The 27,319-nt window shown below is 42.7% G+C and overlaps 1 protein-coding gene across 7 annotated transcripts in view; it reads left to right on the plus strand.

Moving 5' to 3' along the window:
* The window catches only part of ACSL1 (acyl-CoA synthetase long chain family member 1), a 69,275-nt gene that overhangs the window by 25,831 nt on the left and 16,125 nt on the right, over window positions 1-27,319 (plus strand). For all 7 annotated transcript variants that reach the window (XM_012784942.3, XM_012784941.3, XM_076010681.1 and 4 more), the window contains exons 3-10: window positions 10,139-10,253; window positions 15,009-15,073; window positions 17,927-18,028; window positions 20,546-20,645; window positions 20,869-21,047; window positions 24,747-24,779; window positions 24,950-25,001; window positions 25,535-25,608. In XM_012784942.3, coding sequence (XP_012640396.1) covers window positions 10,139-10,253; window positions 15,009-15,073; window positions 17,927-18,028; window positions 20,546-20,645; window positions 20,869-21,047; window positions 24,747-24,779; window positions 24,950-25,001; window positions 25,535-25,608 — 720 coding nt within the window. The remainder of the gene's footprint in view (window positions 1-10,138; window positions 10,254-15,008; window positions 15,074-17,926; window positions 18,029-20,545; window positions 20,646-20,868; window positions 21,048-24,746; window positions 24,780-24,949; window positions 25,002-25,534; window positions 25,609-27,319) is intronic.

Raw genomic sequence — 27,319 nt, forward strand, 5'->3', positions numbered from 1 at the left:
GGCCCACCTGTCAAGGACGAGAGATGTAGGCCCGGAACCATCATGAAGGATAGAGAACCGTTGTTATTGTCAAAGGAGGTGGTAGGAGGAATGTGTGAGTTCCTGGCATCAAGGAGAGAGGTGGTATGGCATTGAGGTGACTCACTTGTCGAATTAGTTCAGAAAGATTTTTGACAACTGCAAAAATAAGTAGATTATAAAGTACTTAAATGAAAACCCATGTTATTTGTTATTTGTTTGCTTTTAAATATTAGACAAGGGAATAAGTTATAGCAAGTAAACATCTCTATAGACCTATAAGTCCTTAGATTCTCTAAGACTTAATTTTAAGAATATGAGAACTTTGATTAAAATTTACTTATGGTGACTAACCCAGTTAGTCTATCAGAGTCACTGTTTAGACTTGTTACCATACCTTGGTTCTAGCATGGATTTATATCTTTCAGTATGAAGAAGCTGGGTTATAACCATCTTATTTCCAAGTGGGTGACTGAATTCCACACCAAGTAATCTCATGACATTCGGGTCCCATGCTGGCTGGTGACCCTTTTGCATGAAAGATTGAAAGTTTCACAACCACATGTTGGGATATATATGGTTAGTGACTTGCTTTGGCATTTTAATTCTGTGCTTCAGAAAGTCTATATAGAGGATGCGATGCTTTGGGTTTGCTTTTCCATAAGTCCCGGAGAATAGTTATCAGGTGTGTATTCATTCAGCGAGGGCTCTATAGAGCTTCTGATGTGCACGATACCAGGGCCGAGCAATCCAGAGGGAAGTACTGGCCAGGCCTCCTCCTGTCCTTGGCAGAGGGTGAGAGCCATCCCCAAACTAAGAGCAATGCGAGCAACTTGTTTTCCTGCCGTAGAACTGCATCTGTGGGTTCATTGAAAGAAGCAAACTAAAGGGAGCATATCCAGCCTGTGGAAGCACTGCTCAATAAAGAGCATAGTTTTAAAATTCAAAAGTTGTGGTCTACCAGATGCTTATATGAGCAAACGAGACCTCCCAGCTCACACACACACTGTGGATAGCATTCTGTGTCCCCATTTAGAGGGTGTGTGCGATGTGTAGTATTGAGAAGGATTTTCCTATGTGGCTGGCGGATTCCCTCCTTTCCCCATGGTCGTACTTCACATGTGTATGTGTCTAAAGGCCCACTTGCAAGCTGGCATAAGCAATTTCTGCAGGAGAGGAGAGTGGGCCATTGATCCATAAGATTTATGAAGATTCACCCCGGGCTTGGGGAGGTAAAGCAAGTTTGTGCCCGCTGGGGGCTGATGCTGGTGGAGACAGGGTGGTGATGCCCTTCTGCGCTGGAAGGATGGGGCTGGCTCTGGACAGGGAGCTGCTGTCATGTTGGGCAGGATCAAATGCTGGTGCGAGACAGACGTTTAGGGACAAGCCTGAGTGGAAGCTGCCAGGGAGGGACAAGAAGAGAGTTGTCCAGCTAGGGCAGGTGGGTGGATGGTGGTAGCACTCGCTCGCCCTGGTGCCAGCCTGGCAGGCCTGCAGGAGGAGTATCCGTGCCAGCTGAACAAGGGGGCATTCGACTAATGGATTTGCATCAGGAGGGGGTAGCAGGTGAACTCTGAGAGGAAGGGAGAAATGTCAGAAACAATAAATGGTAGCATCTGGTTGTTTCTGCAGTAATTCGTAAATATTACATAATAAATATTGTTTCCATAGTTATTTATAAATATAAGCCCAGTTCTCATCTCTGGAAAGCTTTGGAACAGAGAGTAGTTGCCAGGTACATATTCAACTAGAAGTGCATGTGAGACTTGGGAAGAATCTCTTGGTGTGATGCTCTGGCTTCATACCCATCAGTCATCCTTATGGAAATCTTGACTGTTTTTAGCACTAGCTTTAATTTACTTAGCATCTGGAATTTCAGGTTCCCAGTCACTATTCCCCATGGCCTGTTCTTCCGAGGTCTTGACTGCACAATAATTGTGCAAGTGGCCAAATGAAGATGTGACCAAAGATTTACCCTTTTAATTCTACCGTGACAACTGTGCTGACACAGTGCTCAGAGAATTCTTGGACATATTTTCCTGAAAAGTGTTCCAGCATTTGACGTCATTTTCAGCAAGCAATCCTAATAGTTGGGGCTGTGGGGTGGGATGGAGAGAGTGTACTTGGAAGGGATGTTTTTTGTTTAGAAATGTTATTCTGACAGTGTGCAAACATCGGCATTTTCATACCTTTAAGTAACTTTAGCACATTTTCGAAAGCTTAGTGGGCTTCTTAATAACAAAGTACGAAAGACCTTGCTAAGTTACTTTTTCTTACTAAACTCACTCATTATAGGAACAACTGAGTTGCTCTTGCAGGTGCTGTAAGACCTGTCTGCTGACTTAGAAACACTTCTCAGGTGGCTGAATGAGGTGGCGATGGTAGCCCAGGCCATAATGAGCGGCAGTTGTTGGGCAGGTGCTCTGCAGGCGGAGGCCCAGTATTACAGAAAGCTGAAGGCGGAGTTTCTGATCTTTGTGCAAGACCAAGCCACAGAAGTATTAAGTGCTTGCCTTAGGAATTCAAGGGAAGAAAGATGGATTGTTATTTTTTTAAAAAAACTATTTGTTTCTGGGTTCCCTTTCCCCAGGAAGAAAAAGCCATGAAGTTCACTACAGGTATATAGGAATACAATAAAGCAGGTCTGAAAACACAATTCAATTTGTCACAGCCTTCGTTAAACAAAGAACATGTGTTCACATAAATGACAGAAACACGTGCTGTACTATTTATTTAAGGTTAAAAATAGCCTCCCCCCAATGGAGCCAACTGGTGCCAAATGAAAAAATGACAAAGGTAGGCCAGGCTGTCTACATTTCTTGGCAAAATCCCTTCTGCACGCTGTTGTCCAAAAGGCCAGCGAAGGATGAAAAGTAGAAATGTGGTTCCCTTCGGAATGAAGCAGAATGCCTCATATATTCTAAATGGCTGGCATGTGACACATTCTACCGGCAGTCTTACTTTGCTGGAACAACGCGTGTGCATGTGTGGAGGGGGGGTTGGATGTTGTGACTTCCCTTCATTGGGGTGGGAGGGTGCTATTTTCCCTCCTGCGGGTTGGCTGATTTTCTGGTGATGAGATATTCTGCTAAGTGCTATGTCAGCCTTCTACCCCACCCCTCTTAAACAAATCCTCTGATTGCGATAGATTAGAGCTCCGGAACTTGGCAACTGGAGATGGTCTAGACATCTGAGGATTACAGGAAAGTGTTGAATCAAAAAACCCAGCTGGGCTCTGGTGATCCGGACCCTGTCTCCTCAAGATGAACAATGTGTGGGCAAGTTTGGAACCTGCTTGGGAACCACAGAGCAAATCTTAGCGTACCTGCATGACCTGCTGAGCTGGGTTTGAAGCTCACCACGTTGTAGACGTGGGACCGAGGGGGGAATGCAGCCCCCCCGAGTCTGAGTTTCCTCTTTTGGAGAGTGGCTGGCCTTTAGCAGGTGCTCGGTAAATAGTCACTTACCTTCTGTCTTTCCTGCGTGTGGACGTCAACACCCAGCAGTGCCTGTGAGGTTGGGGCTGCCCTTTCCGTGCTCACCTGGGAGTAGAGGATCTCGGGGAGTCAGCTAGTTAAGTGGTGAGCGTGAGTAGCAAGCCTGCAGCTCCATGGTTACCCTGTGACATTTACAGTTTGGTGTATTGGGGGAGTCTGGGTATTTTTAAATAGCCTGTTCACTATGTTCAGAAATTACCATAGAGGGGAGGCTTGCCTATAGGTTGGCCTTTAAAAGACCTAGTTTAATATATCAAGGATGTAGTGTTGCTAGATATGGGAATTGATGGCTAGAGATTCTCTCTGAAAGGTCAGTGGATGGAAAAGTCATTTTGTGTCTGTTTATAAAAAGAAGCAAATGACGGTGGCCTGGGCAGGCTAAGATGCATGTAAAATGTAAATGCCTGGAAGAATGCTGTTGGCCCTCTGTGGCTTCCACATCCGAGGATTGAAAATATTTGGGAGGAAAAGAAATGGGTGGTTGTATCTGTACTGAGCATGTACACACCTTTTTGTCTTGTCATTATTCCCTAAATAGTATAGTATAACAACTACTTATATGGCATTTACATTGTATTCGGTATTGTCAGTAATCTCAAGATGATGTAAAGTACAAGGGAGGATGAGGAGGTTGTGTGTAGGTTACATGCAAACACTACACCATTTTATAACAGGGATGTGAGCTTCCACGGGTTTTGGTCTCCTGGGGCGTGGGGAACCTGGAAGTACTCCCCCGCAGAAACAGAGGGATGACTGTACACTGCGTGTGGAAGGGCATTTCACTGCTATGGCCTGTAGATACCCATTTATAGATTGAGATGGATCAGACCACAATTTATGAAGCTTGGGCCTTTCTACCACCTAAGAAATCCTCAAGGGCCGGGCACAGTGGCTCACGCCTGTAATCCTAGCACACTGGGAAGCCGAGGCGGGAGGATTGCTTGAGCTCAGGAGTTCGAGACCAGCCTGAGCAAGAGCAACACCCCGTCTCTACTAAAAATAGAAAGAAATTAGCCAAACAACTAAAAATAGAAAAAATTAGCCAGGCATGGTGACACATGCCTGTAGTCGCAGCTACCTAGGAGGCTGAGGCAGAAGGATTGCTTGAGCCCAGGAGTTTGAGGTTGATGTGAGCTAGGCTGATGCCATGGCACTCTATGTAGCCTGAGCAAGAGAGTGAGAACTCTGTCAGAAAGAAAGAAAGAAAGAAAGAAAGAAAGAAAGAAAGAAAGAAAGAAAGAAAGAAAGAAAGAAAGAAAGAAAGAAAGAAAGAAAGAAAGAAAGAAAGAAAGAAAGAAAGAAAGAAAGAAAGAAAGAAAGAAAGAAAGAAAGAAAGAAAGAAAGAAAGAAAGAAAGAAAGAAAGAAAGAAAGAAAGAAAGAAAGAAAGAGAGAGAGAGAAAGAGGGGGGGAGGGAGGGAGGGGAAGGAAGGGAGGGAGGGAGGGAGGGAGGAAGGAAGGAAGGAAGGAAGGAAGGAAGGAAGGAAGGAAGGAAGGAAGGAAGGAGGGAAGGAGGGAAGGAGGGGAAGGAGGGAAGGAAGGAAGGAAATCCTCAAAGACATAATTTGTTTTTGCATTTAAATAGGGGAGCGGGCACAAAATAACTGGCCATCAAGTGTTCCTATTTGTTAAATACTGACCTTGGGAGCCTTGCTGGATACATGCTGGTGTTCATGGTTTCCCTGCTCTTCCTGCCCCCCAGAGAAACTTGAATTTTTGTTTCCTGATTCAGCCTGTGTGGGAAGACTGACCCCAGGGAGAACCTTAGCTTGCATTGATGTTACAGAATGTACTCGTGACAGCTAATTTGACTGTAGTGTGTTTGAGTCACCATCTTTTTTTTTTAAACTGGGAAAACCATATAACCACATTAAAGAGTTCTATAGCAGAAGAAATAAAAGACCCACAATCCCTCCTGACTCAGAGTCTTAATAATGTTCTGCACACTCGATTGGGGCTGTCTGCTTAGCTCGCCCTGTTTCCTGAGCACAACTGAAACCTCCACCTCCACCCATAATCCATAGGTTATGTCAGAAAGCCAAATTTAAGGTCTTTTTCATTTAAATGGACATTCCTAGAAATAGCCACATGTACTTGAATGACCCAGGATTGTAATCAAATCTCCTGCTTTTGAAGTGGCTCTGTTTTGTGACATGTATAGACATTTTGGGTTCTAGTTGTGATAGTTGTGTATCCCAGCACTCAGAGTGCAATGCCTTGAGTTTGTAGATATAACTGAGGCTGCTAACACCCAATGTTTAAGTATGGCACTTTCGTTCAGAAAGAATGGTAGCACTTGTGCACATAAAAAATGATGATTCTTGACCAGGCATGGTGGCTCACACCTGTAATCCCAGCACTTTGGAAGGCTGAGGTGGGAGGATCGCTTGAGCCCAGAGTTCAAGACCAGCGTAGGCAACATAGTGAGACCCCATCTTTGCAAACATTTAAAAATTAGCCAGGCATGGTGGTGTGTTCCTGTAGTCCCAGCTACTTGAGAGGCTGAAGTATGCAGATCACCTGAGCCTGGGGGTTCTAGGTTACTATGGGCTATGATGACACCACTGCACTCAAGCCCCAGACAACAGAGTGAGACCCTGTCTCTAAAAAAAATGATTCTTTAGGTTACTCATAGAGCAACACATTTCAAAGCACAGATCTTTTTGCTTTGTGCCATTTCTCTATTCTAGTCAACCTGTTCTCTTGAAATTACAGAGTATGTTTTACAACTAAGTGACAATCTGACCTTTTACCCAGGTTCATCATGCCTGCAATTAGCTTCTCTTTTTGGCATGTCTCATTGGCTGCTTCATTTTCAAGCTTTTGCTAATGACTCTAATTGTCAATTAAAACAATAAGTGTCTTGTCCTCAGGTTACGTTGTCAAGATGATGGCTTTATTGGGTATGTAATTCCTTCTTTCACTTCGATTTTGCTGTTTTGCCATAAGGCTTGAGCCTGGTCAGGGCAAGCTTATGTCTTATCCACCCGATTCCCATCCACCCCACTTGTAGCTCTGAGAACTCCTCAGCAGTGTGGCTTGTGTAGGGATAGCATTGAAAAACACCATGAATGAGTAGAGAAGGACGTCATGCCATGTCATGTCACACCTAAGCAGAATGACATGAAGACCTCCTGGTGGGCTAGCCAGGCTGCCTGTGCCTCCAGGCCCAGCTGAGACAGGCAGGGTGGGAGGGGCCGGTGGCCAGAGGGTAGGTATTTATGGCATTTGGCCCTTCATCACCTTGCACACCTCTTTAATTATCTCTTTTCACTCTTTCTCATTTTCCTTATTCTCTGTCATGCTGTGCCTCCTCTTTCTCTTCCTGTCCTAGCCTTGGTGCCCTGGGTCTTTTCATTGGCTTCATGAGTTGAAGAAGCTTCTGACACTTACTGAAAAGCTACAAAATTGCTTCTAAATTTTAGGCCATTTGTTGGAGTAAAGATATAGGTTATAAAGGACTTGTATTATTGCTTAGGGCATATTATTGGGTGCATGAGTAATATTCTATGTGTTCATATTTTACAGATAAGTTCTTATTTAACTAAAAATAACCCTGGAAGTAGACTCATAGTATTAAACATCTCCATTTTACAGAAAAGAAAACAGACTCAGAGATTAAGTAATAGTAATGCATGATACTAAAGTGAAGAGATTTTTCCATCCTTATTCACACAAAGAATAACTTCTTTGTTTTATAAAGTGGCATGTTATAGTTAATAATCATGTTTGGAATCATGGCTATAGGTATTAAAAAGTTTCTGCCAAGATAGAGAAGATGATGTTATAATTAGAAGGTAAGATTAGGAGATATTTACTCCAGAAAACTATTTGCAGTTTTAGATCAATCAAAAGTTAAACACACATATGTAGCATATTGCAAGAATGTATATAAATGTAGAAGCATAGAAAAAAAGTCCGGGAGGAACTTACCAAACTATTGGTAGTAGTCACTCTTCTTTGATATACTTCTGAACCACTTAACTGTTTTTAAAAACAATATATAAAGTATAACTTAAGGAGTGGGAGGAGACAAAAAGCAAAAGAGCTTGCAGGAAGAGGAGTGGATAATCCTAATGAAAATAGAAGAGTCCGTGAAAACAGATCTGGCAGTCATTGCCTTAGAAGGGGTCTCCACGTTAGTTCTTCCCCATCCATTCCCCACCAGTGCTGCCTGCTCACACTGTCAGCTCTTTGAGATCTGACTCCTTCCCCCTTCTTCTTGGAGTTTCCTGTTTTCTCTCATCACACTTCTAGGCAGAAATGATTTCTTCCATCTCGAGACAGTCCTCTTCTTGTGGTACCCGAAGTTCTCCTATCACAGTCTAATTTCCCCAAGAGTTTCCTGACCATTGCAAAGTAAAGGACCTTCTCTGAAATTAAAAACAAAAACTAAAACAAAAAAGATTGTAGGTTCTGACTTCATAGTGGTTGAGCTTTTATTTATCAGTGTCTAAAGAGTGCTTTTGTGGTTCCTGTGACTGTCTAGGCCCCTTTAAGTATCCCTGTGGCCCCAGAAGGTTCAGCAGCTCTCAGTGGAGAACTGTTGCCTCTTAAGAATACCACTGGGTTGGTCCAAGTGCAGTGGTGTTTATAACGAAGTGATCACAGCCAGTTACAGATTCCTTTGTTCCTTCTCCACTCCCACCGCTCCACTTAACCAGCCTTAAAAAAAAAAAAAAAAAAAAAAGAATACCACGGTTACTGCAAGAGGATCAGAACCATCATCTGATCTGATTCTTGTATAGAGTGTACTTACGAAGACAACAGATGAAGACTACTCAGAGAAAGGTGCACAGTGGCATCAAATGTGCATACCTAAAAAAGTTGCAAATAAAACTGATAGAGGCCTATCTCTGCACATCCGTATGTTTTATAACTGATGATTTTAGCTATTAGATGCTCTATGAGAAACTGAAGTTCATAACAGATTATAGTGCAGTTGGTAGGGAGATAAAACAGTGGAAATCATCTCAAAAAGAATATAGACAACCTTACAGAAGTATGATCAGGTGGTGTGTCATGTCCACCAGAGCTGAGCAGGTTCAGACATCTGTGCTAGGGATGGCAGCCATTTGAGAGTTGCCTGTGTCCAGGTGGGTGGCAGTTTGCAGTCTTCCTCTTGCTCTTCTCGGCCTTGTCTGCCAGGACCAGTGCTTGTCAGTCTGTGAACCTCTTTTCTTTTCTTCTTCAGTTGTTTCCTTTTCCCAGGGATCCTTTTGCCAGCCACGTTGTCTTGGTCTTGTTTCTCTGAAGCCTGCACTTGCCTTCTGGTGAATGACTGATTTATATCAGCACATCAGCAAATCCTGGGCCATGTTCATTGAGCAAGCACTCATGGGACTTTTTGATAAAGGACATTCTCACCGGGGATAAGTGATATCTCATTGTGGTTTTGATTTGCATTTCCCTGATGATTAGAGATGTTGAGCATTTTTTTGGAAAGTTTCTGTTCATATCATTTGCCCACTTTTTGATAGGCTTATTTGATTTTTTTTCTTGCTGATTTTCCTGAGTTGTAAATAGATTCTAGTTTTCAGCCCTTTATCAGATGTGTAGTATGTGAACGTGGATGCAGAGAGATAGGAACACTCCTACACTGCTGGTGGGACTGCAAACTAGTACAACCTCTGTGGAAAGCAATATGGAGATACCTCAGAGATACAAGTGGATCTACCATTTGATCCAGCAATCCCATTACTGGGCATCTACCCAAAAGAACAAAAGACATTCTATAAAAAAGACATCTGCACTAGAATGTTTATAGCAACACAGTTCACAATTGCAAAGATATGGAAACAACCCAAGTGCCCATCAGTACATGAGTGGATTAATAAATGTGGTATATGTATACCATGGAGTATTATTCAGCTACAAGAAACAATGGTGATATAGCACCTCTTATATTATCCTGGACAGAGCTGGAACCCATTCCACTAAGTGATATATCCCAAGAATGGAAAAATAAGCACCACATGTACTCACCATCAAACTGGTTTCACTGATCAACAGCTAAGTGGACATATAGGAATAACATTTATTGGGCATCGAGCATATGGGAGGGGATGGGTATATACATACGTAATGAGTGCGATGTGCACCATCTGGGGGATGGTCATGCATGAAGCTCTGACTGAGAGGGGGGCAAGGGCAATACACATAACCTAAACATTTGTACCCCCATAATATGCTGAAATAAAAAATAATAAAAAAGGAAAATAAAAAAAGCATAGCTGTTGTGCACAGGGCCTCCTGGAGGAGAGCTGGGGGTGCCACAGGGGCACGTTAGGCTTTTTATTTAAAAAATTTTTATTTATTTTTAATGGACAAGTACAAATTTTATATATTTATGGTGTACGATAGGAGGAGCAAGTTCATGAGATCTATTGTTCATAACAGCTGTGACCTTGTATTGACTATAGTTGGTGGCTGTAGCTAATAACCTGCAAGAGTGGATGTTAAGTGTTCTCCCCACAACTAAACGACAAGCATGTAAGGGAATGGGTATGTTAATGAGCTGGCTTTAGCCGTGCAGCAGCGTGTGCATATATGAAAGCATCATGCTATAGGCTTTTTATCTTTCACACTTTCTTGTAACACACTCCCCTGTCTGTCTTTGCAATAGGGCGGTGAAGGTGCTCGAAGATCCACGCTACTGGACAGCGATGAGCCCTTGGAGTATTTCTATGATGACGTCAGAACGTTATACGAGTGTTTCCAGAGGGGTATACAGGTGTCAAGTAAGCATTTTACTGCATTTGTGTGGCTAACGCTTGCTGTTTTTCACTAAGGGCGTCCTTTCTTTTGGAAAGGCTCATTTGCTCTTGTGTTTTGCCTACTTAGTATTGTTCTAGCCTCTCTGCCTCCACCCAGAACTTTCTCAGAGTCAGCCTCAAAGCTCGCTGCACCCTCTAGATGCTCCCTGTGGCCAAGGGGGCTCCATGGCTAAATATGTTCTCAGCATGTCCTGTACTTTAAGGCAAGTCACATGTATATTAGCTCATAGTGGGCTTAGATGTTTACCTGCAGTCTAGAGACCTGTTTAATGGGCCCTAATCCAGCATTTTTCAAGCTTGCCTGACCATGAAACCCCAATTTTGAGAAAGAAATACTGACATCCCAAGGTCAGTGTTCTGTCTGAGACACTTTGGAAATGTTGTCTCATGGGATTACCCTTAATTATTAACCATGGCATAAGAGACCTCAGGTTATCTGGTACCTGCATTCCTTTCAGCCTTTGTCCCTTCCAGGCCTCCTGTATGTGCAACTCCAGTCACAGTGAACTTCCCGCAAAGCCACGACCACCTCTGCTCTCTCCCGACCCCAAGCCTTTGTGCTCTTTTTCTCCCCAGAGCATAAAGCCTCTTCTTCCCACCCTTAGGCTAGGTGCTGGATGTATTCTCATTAATTTTTTAAAACTCTTTGCATTTCACCTTTTCTCGAAAACCTTTCTGGTCTGTTATTTTCATGCCGTCGCTCCCAGTGAGGTATTTCTCCTGTTTCCCCTCCCAGCACTGTGTCCCACATCCTGCATAGCCCTAGATGGTCTGGAGGTGTTCACCTGGCATGCGGCCCCACTGGCCCCAGCTCCCTGAGAACCAGGTGGCTGTCAGCCATCTCTTCTCATGGCACTGACACAGTGGAACACAGTAGGTGCTCCATTAATGCACCTTCAGTGAAGGAGGGAATACCTTCTGGTTCCCCCATCCTTCTTTTTGTTTTAGCCACTTCATCTTTGCTTATACCAGGTTCTTCTCTAGAAAATCCATGCTTTGTTATTGAAATCTTTTGTTGGTTAGCTTTTATTTTTGCCATGGCTAGCCAGATTGTGATTTCTTCACAGTTGGGGACCGTGTGGTACTGCTTTCTCCGTCCCCCACGATATACTGAATGTAATTTGTGCTCAAGAAGTGCCATCATATTTTTTACTTGGTGCTGGTAAAATTGGATATCTCAGTGTGTTTGCCCCAGTATCCCCATAGCAGGTTCATGAAGCCCCACTACAAAGGGAAGGCAGACTTAATTTATTAACTTTCTGAAAGTTGGTGTGAAGGTCAGGGTTTGTGATAAATATCCATAAGTTAAAGCAGCCTAATAGAAGGCCACATGGAAGAGTGTGTGTGTGTGTGTACGCAAAGCATGTGTATATATTGACCTTGAACAATGTGGGGTTAGGGGTGCTGACCCCCTACCAGTCAAAAATCACATGTATCTTTTGACTCCCCCAAAACTTAACTATTAATAGCCTACTGTTGACTGAAAGCCTTCTCAATAACATAAGCAGTCAATGAACACATATTGTATATGTTAAGTGTGTTTATATGCTGTATTCTTATCATAAAGTAAGCTAGAGAAATGTTATTAAGAAATTATAGGCTGGGCATAGTGGTTCACACCTGTAATCCCAGCACTCTGGGAGGCCAAGGCTGGTGGATCACTCAAGGTCAGGAGTTTGAGACCAGCCTAAGCAGAAGCGAGACCCCATCTCTACTAAAAATAGAAACAAATTAATTGGCCAACTAACAATATATAGAAAAAATTAGCCAGGCATGGTAACGCATGCCTGTGGTCGCAGCTACTTGGGAGGCTGAGACAGAAGGATCGCTTAAGCCCAGGAGTTTGAGGTTGCTGTGAGCTAGGCTCATGCCACGGCACTCTAGCCAGGGCAACAGAGTGAGACTCTGTCTCAAAAAAAAAAAAAAGAAAGAAATTATAAGAGAAAATATGTTTACTGTCCATTATGTGGGAGTAGATCATCATAAAGGTCTTGGTTCTCCTCGTCTCACATTGAGCAGGCTGAGGAGGAAGTGGGGGGGCTGGTCTTACTGTCTCGAGGGTAGCAGAGGCAGAAGAAAATCCGCCTTTAAGTGAACCTGCGTAATTCAAACCCATGTTGTGCAAGGGTCAACTGTATATAAACGCATACACATTTTCCCATTGTTAGCCATGGATTGGATTCTAGGAGTATGGTGATTTATATACATCTAACTGTCTCCTAATCTTAAGACAACATGTAACAATTTTGTTTGGTCCTTTGCTCTACTTGGACAATGAAAGTTCTCCTATGAATGCTTCAGAGAAGGTGAAGGAAAATAAGTTCAGTCTTCTTAATTTACACTCTTTGAAGGTCACTGGTTTTTTTTTCCCCCAATAGGAGCTTTTTATTACCTTTGATTTTCTTAGACTACCATAGAATTAAACTTTCATAGAAGAGCAAAACCCAGCATTTGGATAAGGTGGTCAGAAGTTTGTTGAATGATGGCAGAAGCCAGCCTATAGTTTTTAAACCTCGTATTTTTATTTTATTTTGAGGCAGAGTCTCACTCTGTTGCCTGGGCTAGAGTACCATGATGTCAGCCTAGCTCACAGCAACCTCAAACTCCTGGGCTCAAGCGATCCTTCTGCCTCAGCCTCCCAAGTAGCTGAGACTACAGGCATGCACCACCATGCCCAGCTAACTTTTTCTATATATATTTTTAGTTTGCCAATCAATTTCTTTCTATTTATAGTAGAGATGGGGTCTCACTCTTTCTCAGACTGGTGCCGAACTCCTGACCTTGAACGATCCGCCTCAGCCTCCCAGAGTTAAACCTAGTATTTTAAAACTGCACCTAGGAAGCCATTTAGTAAGATTGAGTTCCCTGTTTATCAGTGGCTCTCATCCCTACCTGTGCTTAGTACCACCTGGGAAACTTTTATAAATACTGAGGCTCAGGCCCCGTCCCCATCTAACTGAGTCAGAAATGTTATTAGTAAAGAGCCCTGGGTATAGTACATTTTTTTAAGTTCCCCAGGTCAGCCTGGGGCTTAACTACCACTGTTCTAGAGCTGGGGTCAGCATCCTTTTTCTGTAAAACGCAAGATAGTAAACATTTTAGGCTGTTGGGGCCATATGGTCTTGGTTGCAACTACTCAACTGCAACCTTAGACAATACATCCTGCTTTAAAAAATAAAAGAATGCATAAATTAATGAGTGTGGCTGTTTTCTAATAACACTATATATTTACAAAAACAGGCAGTGGGCCTTGATTGGTTCCTTGGCTATAGTTTGCCAGTCTCTGTTTTTGTGTGGAATAAAATAGCATCATTTCATATGGTTAATGTATTGTTTTGTTGTTTTTTTTTATTTCAGCATATTATGGGGGTACAAATGTTAAGGTTATGTATATTGCCCATGCCCCTAATGTATTGTTTTTCCATCTGAAAACAGCATCTGATTGGACTTGCTTGTACGGTCCAGGCTTCATTACGGTCTGTGTATACTGAAGGAGGGTCTGAGAATAAGGCTCTTTCTGTTTTCACCAGGACTGTTCCTAGGGATAGCAAAGGGGTCAGTGTGTCCAGCCTGTGCCCCCACCCCACCCCCAAGATTGATTCTTGCATCCACACGTGCATCACACTTCTGTCCTCTAGGGCACTGTCTGTGTGATGGCCCAGGCTTGTCACGGCCCCAGGAGGGGCCACCCCGTGCCTGCCTTCCTCCTTGCCATGTCCTCCCACCACATCAGAACACCTTCATGGACACTCAGACCTGCACTGGTGAAGCCAGATGTATTATGGTCTCTTTCTGCTTCCTGGGCACCCAAATTAGAGTCAGGACACATCCTGATATTTCTTAACTTGCATTCACAAATGCCCACTCCTTTCCCCTGATTTTGCATCTTTTCTTCGTTTTTGTTTCTCTGCCATCACAACTTCACCCATGTAACTAGGATTCCAGGGCACAAAAAGGATTATACTTGCCTTTTCGTCTTCTGAGTGAGAATGCTTTAAACTTCTTCAGGAATGTTGAGGAACCCCTCTTTCTGAAAGCCTGAGCAGCTCCTCACCTCTCAGCTGCTGACGCCTGGTCTACTCCAGCAGGGTGTTGGAGAGGAATGCACAAATGAGCTGTTGTCCTTCAAAGTCTCATTTGCCTTTTCTCCTCTCTCTCTATCCTCCTCTCCTGCCCCATTGAAGAAACAAAACAGAGATAAATAAGCAAACAAAAAATCAGACCAGCTGGGCATGGTGGCTCACGCCTGTAATCCTAGCACTTTGGGAGGCTGAGGCGGGCGGATTGCTCAAGGTCAGGAGTTCGAAACCAGCCTGAGCGAGACCCCGTCTCTACCAAAAATAGAAATAAATTAATTGACCAACTAAAATATATATATATACAAAAAATTAGCCGGGCATAGTGGCGCATGCCTGTAGTCCCAGCTACTCGGGAGGCTGAGGCAGTAGGATCGCTGAGTCCCGGAGATTGAGGTTGCTGTGAGCCAGGCTGACGCCACGGCACTCACTCTAGCCTGGGCAACAAAGTGAGACTCTGTCTCAAAAAAAAAAATCAGACCAAAATCCAGGGAGAAAACATTTCTAATCTGAAACTCATCATTTCTAATCTGAGAGAGAAAGTAAGAATCTACCTGATGTTTTTAGAATAAGGTGGAATAGAAATTAAAATCTAGGGGTATTTATACACATTAAGCCCATCCTTGTTTTTTTCTCTTTTTAGATAATGGCCCTTGTTTGGGCTCTCGGAAGCCAAACCAGCCCTATGAATGGCTTTCATACAAGCAGGTGAGTTTCCTGGCTCCCTGGACCCATGGAGCTGCAGGAGGCTTGCACGTGTCAGTTCCGGGAGCTCTTGAATGTTGGGCCGGGAGGTTTCTACAGAGTGTATGTGCCGGACTAGCTCAGAGCATTGCCATAGACATGGAGCATCCAAATGGAGAGACTTGATGTGAGGATTTGGGGGGAACAAGTTAGGTGATTTAACTGGCAGTTCAAAGCACTTTTTATTTTAAAACTGATGTGGATACATTGTAGAGTCAAGTATAATTTTTAAAATAAAATACTAGAAACTGCTTGAAGCTGGTGACTCCTCTCCCTCGGGGGTTTGGGGGTAGGATTATGCCTCTCTGCCTGAGTTTTCCTAGAAAAACGTAGAAGCAGGAACATCAAGCGTCTCTCATTTTGTAGATGAGGAAAACATTTTGTAGGGAGGGACGTGACCCGTCCAAGGTCACCGCTTGTTAGTGGCAGTGGTCAGAGCCAGGACCTGCAGCCTCTCGCTCTTCTGTTGTGCCCTGCAGATCCTCAAAGCTGTCCTGGCCGACTCACCACCTGTGTGGCATTTAACCCCAGGGCAGGTGTAGGGAAGAGCACAGATATTCCAAGAGGATGCTGCCAAGCGTACCGTATAAACAGAAGGGGAACTGGGATCTGGTCTCCACCCGTCAATGTCTGCCCCTGTTTAAATAGCAGTTTGTGAAAAGTAGGTAGCAGAGCAAGGAGACAGTGATTTTCATTTTTATTTTTATCACGATTACAACAAATCTAGATGCCATTGCTTCTCCCCAGTCCAGGTGGCACCCTGAGGGCAGGCAGGCACAGCTGGGCACGTCACTTTGCTTTGCTGCCTCTTGTATCCAGTGCAGCTGTCCAGAACAGGCGCCGTGCCCCTCTAGGGGCAGTTGTCCTGTGGCATTCGTGAATACAAATGACTTCCTCCTTGTATGTTTTGTATGAAAGGTGCTTTTAGTAGCTGGTGTATTTGTGGGGTGTGTCTGTGAAGGGAATTGTCATTTGGAGCCACAGAGCCACACTTGTGGAATAGGGCTTGTTGGTTCTTGGACTGAAACACATGATTTCTTCCCTTCCGCCCTCTGAGGGTTGACAGAGTGCAAAAGTCTTTGCTTAAGTAGTGCAAGAGCGTAAAAAGGTGTGAAGTGACTTCTTATACCTTGCCTGCAGAAGGAGTAATGGGCTGTGGCTCAGCTGACGGTGGGGAATTCCCCTTTTTTAGTTTGCCCCACCAAAGCCAAATGGTCACTTCCTATCCAAATAGTAGTTTCCAAGATCCCTCATTTTCACATGTGGTGTAAAAACAGTTTGTGTCTGTTGGGCGCATATAACATTGCATGATGGTCCTAAGGCCTCATGGAATCATCCGGTTCTTTCCAGATTACTTGTGATGTGTATTGGCTGGAAGAGAGAGGATGCATCCATTGCAGATTGGAGTTTTCAAGGCAGATTAAAAATTACCGGTGTTTCTTAAGGTGTGAACCTATGGTTTGTACATTTCAGGCAGAGGCTGGCAAAGATATAAAACTAGACTTAACTGAAGCCAACTTTGAATTTGCACATTTAAATCTTTTTGGTTTTTTTACTTGCCAGTGAATCTGACCTTTTGGGTGCTAGGAATCCCTTTGAGGCTTTTTCTAAAGAAAAATATGAACTGTCTTTCGAGAGCTATAAATATATGCATGTTATCCAATAAGCTCTGCAAACAGTTGCAGGCCTTTCTCAGATTCTGATCTCTTAAATGCAACCGAGAGTTGTGAACTTGTCCATGGAGTAGGGTCATACGCCTGTTGACGTCATCCGGATGTCACCTCGCCAGGGTCAGTCTGGTCCCCCTAGGCAGGGCCTGGAGCGCACCCAGTGCCAAAACAGTAGGGTTCCAGGCCAGGGATAGGTGTGGCTTACTTTCTGCGGGTGCAGGTGTGCTTTAAGACTACTCTTGAGAATTCACCAACTGAGAATAAAGAAAAGAACTCCAAAGTTTAATAGTTTTTTAAAATTTCAGTTAATTTGGGGTAGGAGCGGGGAGAGGATAGGGATGAGTGTATAGCCCTGCCTAATTTTGTGAATCTACCTATTTTTACTTAGTTATTATAATCATATGCATTTTTATATTTACATGTGTTACTTATTGTTAATAATATTATCCTGTGTGATGTGGTTTTCATCACTGTAATATTGATCAACCGTGTGGCATTTTCTCAGAGGTTTACCATCATTTACTCAGCTACCCAGCCACTGGTCTTTTTTCCCCTAGAGATTTTCGACTTTAGATAATTTTAAAATATACATATAGACTTACTGCACATAGACTTTTAAAAACCTCTTTCTGAGATTGAATTGTTTCCTAAGAATAAATTCTCAAGAATGGAATTGTGGAGCCTAATAAGAGCCTGCTCTTATTTTTTGAAAGGTCTCTCAAAAAACTTGCTGTTTCTGTGTTTATACAAAATGACAAGTTCGTGCCACTTTGCTGCTCTTTATAAATACAAAAAAAAAAAAATCTACGTCTCTGTATTACTTTTATAATTGTAGAAAACTAAAATGGAAAAAATAAATGTGTAAGAAACTGTGACCTATAATCATCTGTGACCTGCAGCTGTTGGGATGAGATTTATTTGCTTTGTGGAAGGAACCCTCCAGTCAGTTCTCTCTTAACATTGAGTTCCGGCGAATAAAACTGTGTGTTTTACAAAAATGTATAAATACAGGAATATCTGCTTGTTCCTTCTTCCCTTCTGTGTGCAGCAGCACTTGCTGGCCAAGACACTAGCTTGTCATCTGGTAAGCGTTGATCCTTGAGATGGGGCCTGATCTTCTTTCTGATTTTTTTCCTTCCCGTTTTAGGTTGAAGACTTGGCAGAGTGCATAGGCTCAGCACTGATCCAGAAGGGCTTCAGGACTGCCCCAGATCAATTCATTGGCATCTTTGCTCAAAATAGACCTGAGGTATTAACCATTAGGCCCTTTCTGTCTGTACGAGGTTTTGAGAGTTCTCGGATAGAAGAGCCAATCAGTCCACTTCTGACTTCTGCTGGAGACCAGATTTTGTGGTCTGATTCCTGCCAGGACTATGGCTTCATGTTACACGTGTATAAAAACCTGAACCAGGGCCTTCTTAGCCCTTAGGAGAAAAAAAAATCACTTTTTTTTACGTTATTAGTTTTAGTTTTTTTAAACCAGGTTCCCAAACAAAATCCTTAGAGCAAGTAACTAACACAGAAATCATATCACTTTGAGTGCTACCTCTATGATTTAAAAAATAGCATCAATGAATTATAGAGAAACTTAGGTATATTTTGTTAATAGAAAGAGGCTCTTGGCTGGGTGTGGTGGCTCATGCCTGTAATCCTAGCACTCTGGGAGGCCGAGGCAGGTGGATTGCTCAAGGCCAAGAGTTCGAAACCAGCCCGAGCAGGAGCGAGATCCCGTCTCTACTAAAAAATAGAAATATATTAATTGGACAACTAAAAATATATAGAAAAAAAATTAGCTGGGCATGGTGGCACGTGCCTGTAGTCCCAGCTACTTGGGAGGCTGAGGCGGAAGAATCGCTCGAGCCCAGGAGTTTGAGGTTGCTGTGAGGTAGGCTGACGCCACAGCACTCACTCTAGCCCAGGCAACAGAGTGAGACTCTGCCTCAAAAAAAAAAAACAAAGCAAAGAGGCTCTTCTCTTTCTGAAATGTATGAGGCTTTCCCTCTGGTTGGATTACAAAGTTTAAAATACCTTGAGCAATGGGGAAGGTACCTCTCCATGAGACAGCCTTCATGACAGTCTAGACAATCTGTTCTTTGGCTTTCTAAGCCCACTGTAGTGCTGCTGTAAACCAGCGTATGGAAGGGAATGGGGACGGGGAGCTGTTTTGGAGGTATTGCTTGCATGTTCGTCAGCTGGTCAGTGGTATAATTGGCTTGGAAAAATTCAAGCATGTGTCTTGAAGAAATAAAATTTATTCTTATACCTACATGTGTCCAAAAGACATGTTGGCTCAATCCTTGTGCTACTGACTATTTTATAAATCGTAGTGGCCTCTTAGAGTTGTGTGCTCTGCTAAGGGGAAAAGAGCATTTTCCACAGCTAGACTGTGACCGGGCTTGTGGAATTTAGTTCCTTTCCTTCCAAATGAACACATCCGAAATTTTTATCTATAACTGCCACACACATTCCTTACTTGAAGTAGATGTCTTCCTCTGTTTATGAGTTAGTGCAACAGCAGTTTGTTGAGCACCTACTGTTTGCCTGGCACTGTGCAGGGCACCAAAGCTCACAGTGACTTGGACCCTCTTTCTGAGGTACCATGTAAGGGAAGACAGACCCCACATCTGATGCTTTTTCTGTAAAGTGGTCGGTGTGTGGGTGCAGAGCAGAAGGACTATGGGAACCCAGTCAAGGAGGGCTTCCTGGAGGCAACACCTAAGTATGGTCTCAGAGGAAACAGAGGTGGGGAGCCCAAGGAAATGCCAAGAGCAACCACATGTTCTCGTCAAACAGCACGTCTGTGTCTGGAAATAAAGCATTTTAATGTGGTTGAGCATGGAGTGGCAGGAAAGAGAGGGCCTTATACATTGTACTTACCCCGCTGAGGAGCTTGGGCCCGACCTCTGGGCAGAGTGGGTTGTGCTCCCTTCCCTCGGCTGTGCCGGGTGCCAGAGTCCTGCGGGCAGGCTGGTTTGAAACGTGCAGCGGGAGCCAGCGAGGTGCGCAGGAGGGATCATGAGCGTAAGAGTGATCCTGCCACGTTTGTCTTGCATGTAGGTCAGTGGCTGGGCAGCCCATGAGTTCAGACACGCCTCGCTATGTGGCAAGGTAACCAGTTGCTGGGTCACTTCTCTGGGAAGATCTTGCCAAAACAACTTTGCTAGTAGCCGGATATCTTCCCTTCCTCCCTGTTCCCAGGCCAGACAGCGCCTGCTGCAGACCGGTCCTCACATCCCGCAGCAGCCGCTGCCTTGCCTGGAAACCCGCGGGGGCTGTTCCCCACTGCCCAGCGGGAGCCCTCTGCACCGGCCAGGCTGCTCACAGACCTGTCCCCTCTGCTGGAATCCCCTTGCCTTTGTCTCGCTCCCTCTCTCTGTCCAGATTGTACTTCTCTTGCAAAAGGGGCAAGCTCAGTTTCCTCCCTGTCAAAGGAATCCGCAGCCACCTCAGCCCGTGCTGGCCCCTCCCATCTCGGAATCAGCCACTGTTAATTATCAGCCACTGTTAATAATCAGCCACTGTTGCATTGTTAATTATCTTTTCATGTATTTACCTCAATTCTTCAGGCATATTTTGTTTTTAAGAAGGGGGTGAGTGTTTTGTTCTCATTACGAGCCCCTCGTGGCACCTGGCACAGAGTAGTAGACACATAAATGTTAATCTTGCTACGTCAAATGTTTTCACTTTGCATCTCTCTTAGGGTATTGTTCTGTTTGTGTTTCCATATGACATTTTCTACCCCTCCCCACCCCTCCTGTTTGTGCAGTGGGTGATTATCGAACAGGGATGCTTTACCTACTCCATGGTGATTGTCCCTCTTTACGACACCCTGGGAGCCGAAGCCATCACGTTCATAGTCAACAAAGGTACGTCTGTGATCCTCGCGTGCATGCTGGCCTCGTTATCCTCGGGGTCGGTGACTTTACGTTTGCTAATTTTTGACTTGATAGGGGGTTTAGGCTGAAACATGTATCTATCTACCATTCTAGTCACAGAATGTAGTACTTAAAATATCCTTGTGTCAGATATTGTAGAGCCAAGCTTTTAGTATCCCAGAGCTTATTCTTCATTGTGTCTCTTCATTTACAGCCGAACTCTCTCTGATTTTTGTTGACAAGCCAGAGAAGGCCAGGATCTTATTAGAGGGTGTAGAAAATAAGTTAACACCGGGCCTTAAAATCATAGTTGTCATGGACACCTACGGTAGCGATCTGGTGGAACGAGGCAAGAAGTGTGGGGTGGAAATTATCAGCATGAAGGCGATGGAGGTGAGTCATCTGCCCTGCACACTTCCCCGAAGGTTCCCCTGAGGCCATTGTGGCTCAGATGTCATCTTCAGTGCCACCAGCAATGCCGACTCTGTCATCTCGGCAAGCCATAAAAGACACAAAGCAAGCCGGGCGCGGTGGCTCACGCCTGTAATCCTAGCACTTTGGGAGGCCGAGGCGGGCGGATTGCTCAAGGTCAGGAGTTCGAAACCAGCCTGAGGAAGAGCAAGACCCCGTCTCTACTATAAATAGAAAGAAATTAATTGGCCAACTAATATATATATATATAAATTAGCCGGGCATGGTGGCACATGCCTGTAGTCCCAGCTACTCGGGAGGCTGAGGCAGGAGGATTGCTTGAGCCCAGGAGTTTGAGGTTGCTGTGAGCTAGGCTGACGCCACGGCACTCACTCTAGCCTGGGCAACAAGCAAGACTCTGTCTCAAAAAAAAAAAAAAAAAAAAAAAGACACAAAGCAGAAATTCCCGTCTTATTACTGGAAAGAATTCTTCATGCATGCCACGTGTTAATATCTTACAGAGGTACTTTCTCGTAAAGTGAGTTGCCCTGCTCATGTATTTATTCCAGGGTACTGACAGGCCAGGCCAGTAAGCGTCGGAAATGTGAATTTCAGCTTCACGCAGGTGGAAATTTAAGTTCCTGTGTCCTCTTTAGGCCTTGATCTCTTTTACTTACCAATTTGTCTCTAAAACTCAGCCCGGTATAGAAATCTGCCTCCTCATTCTTTTTCTCAGGTTGCTTTTGTAGAGTCCTGAAGAATTTCCAGAGTACGTGTTTGATTTGGTTTCTTTCCATATTAAATTTCTTAGCGTTCACATTAATCACAACTAATCTTTCCTACAAATGAGTGTGGTCCATATTTAAATTGGTTGTTTGATGTCAGACGATGTAAGAAGCTGCCACCCCTGGGTAGGCGTGGGTTAGGGTTCAATCCAAGGAAGCTAGCGAGAGGAGAATCTTTTCACGTACACTTTGTAGGCTAAGTACAGTAGTAAGTCATTCTCTTTCTGAAGAAGTCGTGAATACTTTTCTGAAACTTTTTTATAAATAGGGTTTTAAATTTTTATTTATAGTTCTCCTCTTCTAAGGAATTTAAGGCTACAAGTAGGGATCTATAGACCCTTTCCTAAGGAACCTAGTAGTCATAGGGAAACCGTCATTTGTTCTAACAAAACCTTTTTTTTGAGACAGAGTCTCGCTTTGTTGCCCAGGCTAGAGTGAGTGTCGTGGCGTCAGCCTAGCTCACAGCAACCTCAGACTCCTGGGCTCAAGCGATCCTTCTGCCTCAGCCTCCCGGGTAGCTGGGACTACAGGCATGTGCCACCATGCCCGGCTAATTTTTTTATATATATATCAGTTGGCCAATTAATTTCTTTCTATTTATAGTAGAGACGGGGTCTCGCTCTTGCTCAGGCTGGTTTTGAACTCCTGACCTTGAGCAATCCGCCCGCCTCGGCCTCCCAAGAGCTAGGATTACAGGCGTGAGCCACAGCGCCCAGCCTAACAAAACCTTTTGTCATGCATCACACATAGTAACATAGACCATGATTTCACAAACGCAAATGGGTGTGCGTCATTGTTAAATTGGGATTTTAGCTAGCTTTTTACCTGGCATTTCCTCACTTTTCTTTTTTCATTCATAATCCCCTTTCACAATAATGTAATCTCTTTCCCCACTTCTTCTCTCCCCTCCCCTCCATAAATACTGAGGAATATTCTGTCTTTGTTGACTACTGTATTATATTTATTTTTAAAATTAAAAAATTATTCAGATGAATAAGTGATTGAAGATTATAATATAAAATTTATGTTAAAATCTTAATTTAAAAAAGACATTGTTTTACACATACCTGCTTAATATAATTCACACTTAGTTTGTGAAAGTGTTGTGAGCAAAAGATGAAGGCTTAAAGAAATGAGTTTAAAATTAGCAATGTGGTTGATTTTGTGATCCAAGTTTATATTAATGTATATTTTTACAGGATCAAAAATAGAAACATTGGTATTTGGAACATTTGCATTTTAAAAAATATTTTAGTTATGATAATTTTCAAAAATATAAACACCTGAAAGAATTGTATAATAGATGGCTATATACCCACCACCAAGAGTCTAATGTTTAAATATATTTGTTTTATCACATATTAATCCATCACTCTGTCCCTCCATTTATTAATCCATCTTATTGTTGTGATGCATTTTCTATAAATTGAAGATTTCAAAATAAATAACACATTAGTGTGTTTATCATTAACCAGAATTCAGTTTTTGTTCATAATTTTTTTTTATTTTTTGTTTTTTTGGAACAAAGATGGCAACTTGTTGTTTTTAAAACAACTTTTTTTTTTTAAATAATTGCCATATTTTTTCTAAGTGGAAAGATAAGACAGATTGAAGGCTGTGAAAGTTTCGTGACAAATAGTGCACTAATTTGGGTAATGTTTGTTCCCAGTAAATTAAAAGCCAAATTGCGTGTAGGTATTGCTTTATTTTATTTAACATTAATTTTTGAAGAATTGGAGATCTCCAGAAGTTAGGCAAGAATTTTGAACAGATGAGTAGACATTTGGTGTTAATAAAGATTATTTTGAAAAAAAATGTGCAGAACTATCATTGCTTTGATTCTTAGTTGACTTCTAATTAGTCATCGACATTCCCGTTTTTAATCAGTGGTCTGTCATGTGTGGTTTAAATGTGAATAAGAGTAAAAAAAACTGTGTAAAACTATATGTTAGGCAGAAATTCACTGAGCCCCGAACACACTCATCTCATTTCCATTTAATTTCAAGCATGTTCATTCCATATGCTCACTCACGCTTTTCAATTTTAGCAAGAAAAGAGTATAAATAGTTCATTTTTAAAAATTAATGTATATTAATGTGGTCACCAAGACTGCTGTAACGCAGTAAAACTGAACCACATCAGTGGTAGTAAGTTGAAGCTGCTGCTGGGAAATGCTGCCCCTTGGAAATGAATCTGCCATTCTTAACCTGTATGTCCATGTAGGAAGAGGTCTTACGTCTTCTATGGTGGCTTGTTTTATTATACAATTGGAGGCTTCCCAAGTCCTTTCTCTACTCTTTGTGGGCAGTGCAGATATTTGAGCCTCTCTAAAATGGCGCATTTGAATCTGGGAGAGATTGATTTTTCTCCTTAGGTGTGCAGAGCTGGTGACCAGCCGGCGCTGTGCGTGGATTGGAGGCTTGCAGAGTGTCTGCAGTATCTGGCTGGGGTTAAGAGCAGGGTGTTGCTAACAACCTGAACTGCAAGTGGGAGTGGGGACCAGAAATACACTGTGAAAGACTGATTGCTATCTTTTTTGTTTTGTTTTATTTTATTTTTATTTTAGCGTATTATGGGGGTACAAGTGTTACCCATTCCCCCTTCCCCCTTGATTGCTGTCTTTTGAATAAATCCTATTTCAAAGGCCAGTCCTAATACCACTTACATAGTTTTAGATAGGAGGTAACTGGAACATGGCTTCTTAGAACAATATATATAACAATAAATATTTTGGTTCTGGTTAATTAAAATTGCCATAGTTCATTTAATTTGAAAATTATGCCAGCTGTGAGCGATCCTCACAATAGAGTCAGCTTTATGTGATTTGACTGGATGTTACAGTTAGAATAATGTTTCCATTTAAGATTTTTTTCTCTCTTTCTCTCCTCTAATTAAGGACCTGGGAAGAGCCAACAGGCAGAAGCCCAAGGTAAGCACACTGTGTCAGGCCTTGCTCAACCAACCCTCTTCGCAGTTTGCAACATCTCGTCATATTGGATCAGAGACTAGTAGAAATCTTGGGTGATGCATTGTGGCGTATAGTTCTCTTTTTCTGTTCTCATTTATATCAACTTTTTGTTTCTTTTTAATATTCTTTAGCCTCCAGCACCTGAAGATCTTGCAGTAGTTTGTTTCACAAGTGGAACTACAGGTAAATTTTGAAATTGAATTGCTTTCGTGCGTGTTCTCTGGAAGTCCACCCCACTCCGCCCACGTTTTTGGCTGACTTACTAGCTAACTGTAGATGGACTGAAAGCAGAAGAAATGGAAGTGATTCAAGTGCTGTCTTGGTGCTCTGTAAGATACTCTCAGAATCTGAGAGTGACATATGTGTCCTCATTCAATTGAAGATGACATTAGATTCACCCATCTTCCTAGGGCAAACTATCTCAGTGGTTCCCAGGAAGAAAATTTCCTATTTTTTCCTTTCTTATTGCTACATGCACCCTCTAAAATTTGGCTGTGTTAATAAAGATTGTTTAAGATAATTTTAAGATAAGTCATTGAAGGGTTGCAGGTTGCTTAGGAATCTGGTGTCACTCAACATTTGGCTTTCACGGGTGTGTCTAACAGTAGAGTTTTTGTGGCCCTAATTATAAGGGTTTCCAGGATTCCTTCATGTATGCCTTTCTTTGATGGAGTCTCTGCACTCTAACTTTGTTCTGCTTCGTGTGCGCTCCACAGGCAACCCCAAAGGAGCACTGATCACTCATCGAAATATAGTGAGCGATTGTTCAGCTTTTGTGAAAATGACAGAGGTAACTTTTTGGGGTATTACCATCTTTATTGCTATTCATTGGTTGACGTTAGGCCTCGAGAATGAAAGTGACAAGGCAGCACCACTGTGCGAGGTCCATGTTTTATTTAAACACTATTTGAAATATAGAATTACAGTTGGAACTTTAATACAGCCTGAGGTCACCTTCTCTCAAATGGTTTTCATTGTGGACCTAATCTCCAACTCTTGTTTATGACCATTAAGATGAATTGACAGATGGAATTTACTACAGCTTTTATATAGTAAAACTTTATTTGGATACTCCCCTATAAATATGTTCAGGAAAGGACAGAGAAGAGATGGACTCTCTTGTGCTTTTATCCACTGTCCCAGTGTTGGAAAAATAATTTAAATTGTCGATGAAATGTTAAAAGCTGCTGAAGGTTTTTGAATAATTATTATTTATTGTGGTCAGTTGGACTCCCATCATAGGAGGAGGATTAAAGCCCCAAACTTAAATTAATTTGCCATAATTTTAAAGTTTGCTATCCCAGTGTCCTAGTCTATAAAGGTTGCCATAACTGAATGCCACAGAATGCTGGTTTAAACAACAGATGTTTATTTTCTCACACTTCTGGAGGCTAGAAGTCCAGGATTGACTGTCAGCAGATTTGTTTTCTGGTGAGGGCTCTCTTTCTGGTTTGCAGACAGCCCCCTTCTAGCTGTGTCCTCACGTGGTCTTTCTTCTGGGCATGTACAGAGAGAGTAAGCTCTGGTGACTCTTCCTCCTCTTTTAAGGATACCAGCCTTGTCGGATCAGGATCCACCTTCAAATATGGTCAGATAAAGGCCCTATCTCCAAATACATTTGGAGTTAGGACTTCAACATGTGAATTTAAAAGATGGAAAGGGACATAATTCAGTCCATAACCCAAGACTATATTCAAACTTGCCTTTTAAAAAGGTACTTGAGGCTGGGCACAGTGGCTCATAATCCTAGTCCTCTGGCAGACCAAGACAGGACGATGGCTTAAGGTCTGGAGTTCAAAGCCAGCCTGAGCAACATAGCAAGACCCTATCACTACCAAAAAAAAAAAAAAAAAAAAGAATTGGCTAGGCATGGTGGCACATGCCTATAATCCCAGCTACTTGGGAGGCTGAGGAGGAAGGATCACTTGAGCCCAGGTGTTTGAGGCTACAATGAGCAGTGATTGTGCCACTGTACTCCAGTCTTGGTGACAGAGCAAGACCATCTCTAAAAAAAATTTTTTTTAAATAAATAAGGTACTTGACCAATATAATGCCTTTCCCTCATACTCTTTTCACGTTTAACATAATTTGCTTTTGCAATCTTTTGGGAGTATTCTGTAGCCCTAATTTTTGTGGCAGGTGCCTGTGCTTGATGATTTGGGGGAATGAACATCTTTGTTGGCTGCAAAGAGATTGATCTTTGGAGAATCTTGCCACTTACTTTACTCCACTCACACTTTCTTAGTTCCAAATACCTTTTTTAGAGGTGTGTGCTTTGTAAACAGCTCAATATGTGGTACCTTGCCAAAGTGAAATTTTAATTTCCTATTTGGCCTTCAAAGAAAACTTAAAATGCATTGATGGCTCATTGAGGCAAATAATTACAGAACTTTGTTTAAAATCAATTAATCAGTATAAAAAACAGGGGCCTAAAAAAATCAATTATGATATCAAGGGGCATTCTTAACTTTGTAAAACTTCTAATCATAATAATGGATATA

The sequence above is a fragment of the Microcebus murinus genome, chromosome 15 (assembly GCF_040939455.1).
Source record: "Microcebus murinus isolate Inina chromosome 15, M.murinus_Inina_mat1.0, whole genome shotgun sequence".
Taxonomy (NCBI): domain Eukaryota; kingdom Metazoa; phylum Chordata; class Mammalia; order Primates; family Cheirogaleidae; genus Microcebus; species Microcebus murinus.